At 37.1% G+C, this 9,058-nt stretch overlaps 1 protein-coding gene across 1 annotated transcript; it reads left to right on the plus strand.

Moving 5' to 3' along the window:
- The first annotated feature begins 7,682 nt into the window (after positions 1–7,682).
- On the plus strand, positions 7,683–8,171 carry LOC142166156 (secreted RxLR effector protein 161-like). Its single transcript, XM_075224582.1, has one exon. It carries the CDS (start codon positions 7,683–7,685, stop codon positions 8,169–8,171), a length of 489 nt encoding a protein of 162 aa, XP_075080683.1.
- The last annotated feature ends 887 nt before the right edge of the window (positions 8,172–9,058 follow it).

Raw genomic sequence — 9,058 nt, forward strand, 5'->3', positions numbered from 1 at the left:
TAGAACTGGCGCTGAGGTTAACCTGTTCTTAAGCTCTTGGAAACTCTGCTCACAGACCTCTGTCCATTGAAACTTAGTCGTTTTCTGTGTCAGCTTTGTTAATGGTGGTAAAAGAGAAGAAAAACCCTCTACGAACCTCCTGTAGTATTCTGCTAAGCCTAGAAACCTACAAATCTCTGTCGGAGTGGTAGGTCTAGGCCAGGATTTCACAGCCTCAATCTTTTGAGTGTCTACCTTTATACCTCCATCGGATACAATGTTCCCCAAGAATGCTACAGACTTTAACCTGAACTCACACTTAGAAGACTTAGCATACAATTTATTATCACGGAGGGTTTGGAGTACCGCTCGTAGGTGGTCCATATGATCATCCTCTGAACGCAAATAAACCAGAATATCATTAATAAAGACTATCACGAACAGATCTAAATATGGCCGAAATAGGATATTCATCAAGTCCATAAATATGGCAGGTGCATTCGTCAACCCGAAGGACATAACAAGGAACTCGAAGTGGCCATATCATGTCCTGAAGGCTGTCTTGGGGATATCTTTCTCCCGAACTCTGACCTGGTCGTATCCCGACCTCAAATCTATTTTTGAAAAGCATCTAGCTCTCTACAACTGATCAAACAAGTCGTCTATCCTTGGTAGTGGATACTTATTCTTAATAGTTACCTTGTTCAGTTGTCTATAATCGATACACATTCTCAACAAGCCGTCTTTTTTCTGCACAAACAGTATCGGTGCACCCCAAGGTGAAGTACTAGGCCTGATGAAACCTTTCTCCAGCAAATCTTTTAACTACTCCTTCAATTCGGCAGGTGCCATTCTATACGAAGGGATGGATATTGGTTGTGTTCCCGGAAGTAAATCGATGTCAAAATCAATATCTCGCTCTGGAGGAATACCTGGAAGTTCATCTGAAAATACATCAGCATACTCCCTTACTAATAGAATAGATTGAAGTGTATGTACCTCAGCATCTGCATCTTTAACTCGCACAATATGATAAATGCACCCTTTTGCAATCATTTTCCTCGTCTTCAGATAGGAAATAAACCTACCTCTGGGTGTCGCGGTATTACCTACCCATTCAAGGACTGGCTCACCCGAAAAATGAAATCTGGCTGTCTTTGTTCGACAATCAACTATGGCATAACAAGTTTCCAACCAGTCCATGCCCATGATAGCAACAAACTCCAACATCTCTAGCTCAACTAGAGATAATCGATTCTCCGACCGGTGTAGATACCACAAAAGGATCATTTAGTATTTCAGGCACTATACCAAATTTCCTCGCGACAAATGGGGTAATACATGATAAAGTAGATCTTAGGTATATCAAGGCATAAACATCGTGAGAAAGAATGGTCAACATACCTGTCACAACGTCTGGTAAGGATTCTTGGTCATGTCGACCTGCTAACGCATAGATACGATTATGGTTACCACCTGAGCTGGACCATCTACCTCTACCTCGTCCTCTACCAGTCGAAGACTAAGACTCGCGTCCTAAAGGATGCATGGACATAGTTGATCCTGTTGCTGAATTTGCTGGGTGCGCCATACCTCCAGAATCTCTATTTGGGCAATCTCGCATCATATGCCCTGGACGTCCACATGTATAACAAGCATCGGAACTGGATCAGCATTGGCCCAAGTGTCCTCGACCGCAGATGGCACACCGTAGTGGAAATGGCCATGTCTGCTCCGAACCTCGTTGTCGCTACAAACTTGATGCTTGGGAGCTCTTGGTCCTGAATGAGTATAACGGTCATACCTGTAACCCTGTGACTGAGGTGGCGAAGGTCTAGTTGGTCGTTCGAAGTACTGGGGCCTATAACTACCTTGAGACTACTCTTGAGATCTGGAAAATCTCATCCTATTCCGCTGCCCTAACTTAGTCCTCTCCGTACCCTGCTGTCGACGCCTACCCCTTTCTATATTCTGGGCAAATTCCTGAATTCGGGAGATATCCATACTATACTGTAATGCAGCGGTGGCACATGCTTCGGTCAACTCTAGGGCCAACCTTGCTTTAAACCTGTGGATCCTATCCCGCATAGTAGAAACTATGGATGGTATATATCTAGCCAATGAGTCAAAACAGAGACTATACTCAACATTCATATTGCCCTGCTTGAGGGCTAGAAACTGATCGAGTCGGGCATGTCGGATCTCTCGCGGTAAGTACTAGTCAAGGAAGGCATCTGAAATATTCTCCCAATTAGCAGGAGGTGCATCACGTCCCCTAGACCTTTCTCATCCCTCATACCAAAGGATGACTATATCTCGGAGTCAAAAAGCTGCTAACTCAACTGCCTCTTTCTCTGTGGCATGCATAACCCAAAAGATCCTATGAAGCTGATCTATAAAATCATGCGGGTCCTCCCTCTGATCTGTCCCCGTGAACTCTGGGGATTCAAAGCAATAAACTCTCAGACCCTTGAACTCCCAGATCCCTCAGAAGGTCCTGCACTAGCAGATGCCCTAGCATGTTGCTGGGTAGCTACCAATTGTGCCAACAAATGTACCACACTTCTCAAGTCCTGATCTGATGGAAGCGGAGGGGGAACTGGATGTGCTATCTTCCTAGGAATCTCCTCAGGTGGCAGAGGAGTCGATAATTGCTGGGTAGAGGTCTCTCCCTAGGACTCCGGTTGGGCCCCATCTGTTGGGGGTACCATGCTAGTCCCCTCACCTACTATTATTTTTCTCCTCTAGGTAGTCGTAGTCTTCCTAGTTACCGTCATCTGTGCATGCACACGTCAATATTTAGTTTAACTCAAATTTCCTATAACTCAATGCTACAACACGATTTAGATCTGAAAGAAGGGTAACCAACTCCTAAATGTCATGTAGTCCCCTACTTATATAATGTAGTGCACCACACGTCTATAAACAAGACCCTACTATACACGGCTTGTAGACTCCCTAGGACAGAACTGCTCTGATACCATTTTTGTCATGCCCCGAGCTTGGGGGCGAGACCGGCACCTAGTGCATCACCTATCCTTGCATATCACTTGCGACTAAGAGACTCTGGACATGTAATGTCATACTTTGGCCATGGGACACATTAAAAGATAATGTGAGATGCAAAATATAAAACTGAATAGAGACTAATGCTGACTAAATGTCAATATAAAGTTGGGCCAGCAAGGCTGTCATAATTACTTCAACTGACAAGCCAACAAAATATACGTACAGGGCCTACAAGCTCAATATACTGCACTAACTGACAGGATATGACTACAAGCCTCTACTGATAGATGTACTATGATCGATACAGGGCCCCTACATACCCATAACCTATCTACATATATACACAAGATGTACATAAAACTTCTAGACCCGGCAACTCCGAAGGACGGGGAGCTTACCGATAAAACTGAACTCGAGCAAACACCTACTGAGGAGGTCTACCTGTGTGCTTGTCTGGACCTGCATGCATGAAATACAGCGCCCCCAGAAAGGACGTTAGTACGAAATAATGTACCGAGTATGTAAGGCAAGATACTGAAGCTGAAACTGAACTGATAATATACTAATTGAAAGCAACTGGGAGTCAAAGAAAAACTGAGGATATGCTCATCTGTTGATACTGACTCAACTCTCTCAATATGGTGAGTAAAATAGTTGTCCGGCCCTATAAGGCTCGGTGTATGTATATATCTGCTCTGTCGTAGTAAGCTCGCTCATAGGCGCTCGGTCATAACCAATTGGGCTCGCTCACAGGAGCTCAGCCACAGTAGGATCGGTATATAACTTACCATCTGATCAGAGGTTGCCTAATAGGAGCCTGCCCAACGATTATAGCTCGATGGTAATGAAATACTTTAATACTATATATATAAATTCTCTGCTCTCTTGACTGGAAGAAGGAAATACTCAATTGAATATGAAGTCCCGCTAAAGAGAATATCATAACTTATAAAACTAGGAAAATATACGTAACTTGCGAGACTAGCAAAAAATACGTAAATTCCAGGATATGAATTTTTTTTATGACTCGTTATCAAACTTTTGTAATTACGAGATCATGCAAAATGAAGGAAGAGCTTAGCCTTAACATACCTGGAGTAGGAAAAAATCCGTATGATATTCTTGAAAAAGGTTGCACCGTACTCTGTTAGAATCGCAGAACGTAATTATGTTTCTAAGACTTTAATAATTCTTTGTTGGGTTTTTTATAGGAATTGATTGCAACGAAAATGGATAACATCTACTTCATCCAACAAGTATCATGTGAGGCTAACGTTTTTGTTCTTAGTTATGGAACATTTAAAATAAAATATGTATGGTATGTTTAGTTTTTAAGTGAAAGGCTTTGATTAGTCAAAGTCTCGGAAATGAAACATGTTATATCTTCAAGATACCTTAGCAAGGAATGACTTAGTCATTCTTTTATAACATGGATAGCTGCCACGTGGGGTTGGGGTGGGATATTTAATATTTATCCACTTGTTAGGTAATTAGGTAATATCTCGTTATCCGGTAATTAACCAATTACCTGCATAATTAAAAATCATCTCAAATTACTTAAAATTCTACTTATTTTTAATATACTTTATACATCATACTATTATGGTCATATGGTACCTTGCATGGTGCTACTTCATAAGTATCGGGTATTAACGCTCGACCCGTAGTTTATCCCAATTCGACAACCTTCAACGAAACTTATTTTCTTTAATTCGTGTACCTTTTCCTTCATAGCACTTACTTATTGCTTGTTATAAAAAGCATAAATATGCTAACCTCCAGATAATCTCATCCCCAAGTTTACGTCAATTTACTGAAGACGAAACTTTAACGTACGAAAAACGCGATATGTAACAAAAATCATCATTAGCAAGATAAAGAAATCCCTCTACTTCTTTTCTTCTAATCTCGGTCTTCATCAGCTTCCTTTTCTGATTTTTCCTTCACAAAGTTTAGTAGTTTAATTTATTTTGTTCCCCTCTTTTAAATAACTTGGTTTCTAATTTAATATTTTGCTGATTCATGTATCATCTAAATAAATTAGAGATGGGCTTGTTTAATCCTGGGAAAATATTTCACATTGTTGAAATAGTTTCTTAGGACAGTGCCCAGCACGACTCAAGTCAATCCGTGTATCTTCTTACAAATAATATTATTGCATTATTATTATTATTATTATTATTATTATTATTATTATTATTATTATTATTATTATTATTATTATTATTATTCGGTATCATTTCTCTACCATCTAAGAAACTATGGCAAGTAATACTACTGCGGAAATTTTTGATGGTGCTACCAATTTTGGTATTGTCTTCGATGCTGCTGTTTCAGTTGTCCTGCCAGATATCCATGGTGTTGCAAATACGTTATTGCATCCATAACTTTGACAGACACTAATGTCAAAACACATGTATGTAAATAGACATGGTTACATATCCAATGCTAAAATTAAAACCTTCAAGAAAAATACAGCTCAATGCAAGAGGAGAGTTGGCATAAATGACAATCTCGCTAAGTCAAAATTAAATTTGACTAAAGCAAATAATATAATTGTTGCGGTCATTTTCCAAATAAATAATGTGGCCAATGTGAGAAAATGAGTGATAAACTCTGGTGCTACTAGGCACATTTGTGCAAACAAAAATGATTTTTTGTCTTAGACCCAAGTTGAGGAAGGAGAAGAAACTATTTATCTTGGTGACTCAAGAACAGATCGCGTTCTTGGGAAAGGAAAAATTCTTCTCAAACTCACATCTGGTAAAACTCTAGCATTGAGTGATGTATTGCATATTCCTAATATCCAATCCAATTTGGTTTCTGTGGGGTTATTAGGAAAATTTGGAGTAAAGGTATCATTTGAAAATAATGAGGTGGTATTGACCAAAAATGATATTTTTGTGGGCAATGGATATTGTAACCATGGTTTATTTGTGCTAAATATTTCTGATAATAGCAATAAAAATGCATCTTCTTTTGCTTATATGGTTGAGTCAATTTCTTTGTGGCACGCTAGACTATGACATATTAATGTCGCATATATAAAGAAAATGTAGTCGTTAGGATTAATATCTAGTTTAGACTCAAATAATATTAACAAGTGTGAAATATGTGCTGAAGCTAAAAGTACTAGAAAGACATGTTTTTCCGTAAATAGAGAAACCGAATTGTTATCTTTAATTCACACTGATTTAGGCGATTTGAAGCAGACTATGACTAGAGGTGGTAAAGATATTATGTGATTTTTATTGATGACTTTTCTAGATATACTAAGTTGTATTTGCTTAGAAATAAAGATGATACATTTATTGCTTTTATTTCTTATAATTGAGGTTGAAAATCAACTTAGTAGAAAAATCAAGAGAATTAAATCAGATAGAGGTGGAGAATATTTATCTTTAAATGATTTTTGTGAAAAGAATGGAATAATTCATGAAGTAACTCCGCCTTAGTCACCTAAGTCAAATGGAGTAGTTGAAAGGAAAAGATGATGAACTTTATATTAGTTAGCTCTAATGCTCCTGATAATTTGTGGGATGAAGCTATTTTATCTACATGTCACTTATAAAATAGAATACCATATAGAAGAACTGGCAAAACTCCTTATGAATTGTGGAAGGGTTATAAACCTAAATTGAAATATTTAAAAGTGTAGAGGTGCCTTGTAAAAGTTCTTTTGCCTGAATCTAAAAAGAGAAAAATAGGTTCTAATACTGCTGATTGCATGCTTATTGGATACGCTGAATATAGTGATGCATATAGATTCCTTGTTTTAAAAAGTGATGTGCTTGATTGCAATACTATAATTGAGACAAAGAATGTTGAGTTCTTTAAATATATTTATCTATTATCTAATAAAATTTCTTATACACCTGTTGAAACAAATAATGAAATTATCTCTAATGAGGAACTGAGAAGGAGCAAAAGGCCTATGAAAGTTACTTTCAAACTTTTCTTGATGATAATGAACCATCAAATTATTTTGAAGTTATATCTTCTTCAGATGCTAAATATTGAAAAGAGGCAATAAAAGTTGAAATTCTATTATGAAAAATAATACATGATTTTAACTGACTTACCTCCTGGTGCAAAATCTATTGGTTGTAAATAGATTTTTACAATAAAATTTAATTCTGATGGATCTTTAGATAAATATAAAGCTCGGTTAGTAGTAAAAGGACTTTCTCAAAAATAAAATATAGATTATTTTGATACATTTGCACCCATGACTAGAATTTCTTCTATTCGAGTTTTAATTGCCTCAGCTTCAATCCGTAAGCTTTTTATTCACCAAATGGATGTCGAAATTGCTTTTTTGAATGGTGATTTAGAAGAAGAAATTTATATGGTTCAACATGAAGGTTGTGTCATTCTTGGACAAGAAAATAAAGTTTGTAAATTAGTTAAATCTCTTTATGGCCTTAAACAAGCTCCTAAGTAGTGGTTTGAGAAATTTGAACAAGTCTTACTGAGAGACGGTTTTTCTTCAGTTGAGGTGGATAAATGTGTTTATACTAAAGTGGTAGACAATGATTATGTAATAATATGTCTATATGTTGATGACATGCTTATATTTGGTAAAAATTTAAATATTGTGTAAAGTACAAAATTATTTATGTCTGCTAATTTTGATATGAAAGATCTGGGTGAAGTAAATACAATATTGGGAGTTAAAGTTATAAGGAGTGAAGATGGAAAAATGTTGTCTCAAGAACATTATATTAAAGAGACTTCTTAAGAAGTTTGAATATTTTAATGTCACATCTGTGAGAACTCCTTTTGATGCTAACTCTCAGTTGAACAAGAATAATGGTAACCCAGTTGCTCAGTTTAAATATGCTCAGATTATTGGGAGTCTGATGCATTTAATGAATTTTATAAGTCCTGATATAGCCTATGTTGTGTGTAGATTGAGTAGATATACTCATAATCCCAACATGGAGCATTGGTCTACATTAGATAGATTAATGAAATATTTGAGAGGAACCATGAATTATGCTATCCTATATAGTGGATTTCCTTCTACTTTAGAAGGGTATAGTGATGCAAACTGGATCTCTGATTCAGATCAGACAAAATCCACTAGCGGTTATGTATTCACCCTTGGTGGTAGTGTAATATCATGGAAATCAGCTAACAGACGATCGTTGCTAGATCGACTATGGAATCAGAGTTTGTAGCTCTGGAGTTAGCTGGTTCTGAGGCTGAGTGGCTAAGAAATTTCTTTGCTAATATCCCTTTAATAAAGGACGTATTGCCTCATGTGTCTATGCATTGTGATTGTCAAGCGGCAATAGCTATTGCAAAGAATAAATCTTATAATTGTAAAAGTAGACACATGAAACTGAGACATGATGTCATAAAACAGTTGTTGAGAGATGGAATAATTTCCATTGACTATGTGACGTCACAGATAAATTTGGCCAATCCTCTGACTAAACCTGTGGGAAGAAAATTAATTCTTCAAACCTCAAAAGAGATGGGGTTAAGGCCGACATATTGTCAATAGAGATGGTAACCCAACTTATGTGATTGGAGATACCATGAAGTAAGTTCATGTGGGTAATAACAAGTCGATATTGGCACTGATGCACTAAAAGAGAGTGTTTGACTGCTACTAATTGAGAGGTTGAGTTATAACTCTTAATGAAATTCATAGTCCTTATGGATGGTGTATTTAAAAGCAGTATACACTTGATGAATTCACCTATATGAGAGTGGAGTGGACCGCTCCTATGAGATTTTGGCCTAGTCTCTAGAGCTCTCATGAATAACCAGACACGCACATGACCTATTGAGCGCAAAACTGCATTGAACAGCAAATTACCGAGAGTTGAAATGTGATTGATAAAATTTCTGACTTACAATAAGAGTTATTGGTTCATAGAAATATTATATTTCACCAGTAATTCTGTGAGTTAAGTATTATTGGTCTAAGTTTGGTTCATAGTCCTGAAGATACCAAACCTATTACATTAGACCATACAAATCCAGCAAGTTTATTTTTAAAAGTCTTTAAAATAGTGGGGGACTGTGGCAATATTTTAAAGCCTCTTGTTGACAAGTG

The sequence above is a fragment of the Nicotiana tabacum genome, chromosome 11 (genome assembly GCF_000715075.1).
Source record: "Nicotiana tabacum cultivar K326 chromosome 11, ASM71507v2, whole genome shotgun sequence".
Lineage (NCBI taxonomy): Eukaryota > Viridiplantae > Streptophyta > Magnoliopsida > Solanales > Solanaceae > Nicotiana > Nicotiana tabacum.

Coding starts and splice junctions, on each gene's coding strand:
- LOC142166156 (XM_075224582.1), top strand. CDS start 7,683: ATGGAAAAATGTTGTCTCAAGAACATTATATTAAAGAGACTTCTTAAG.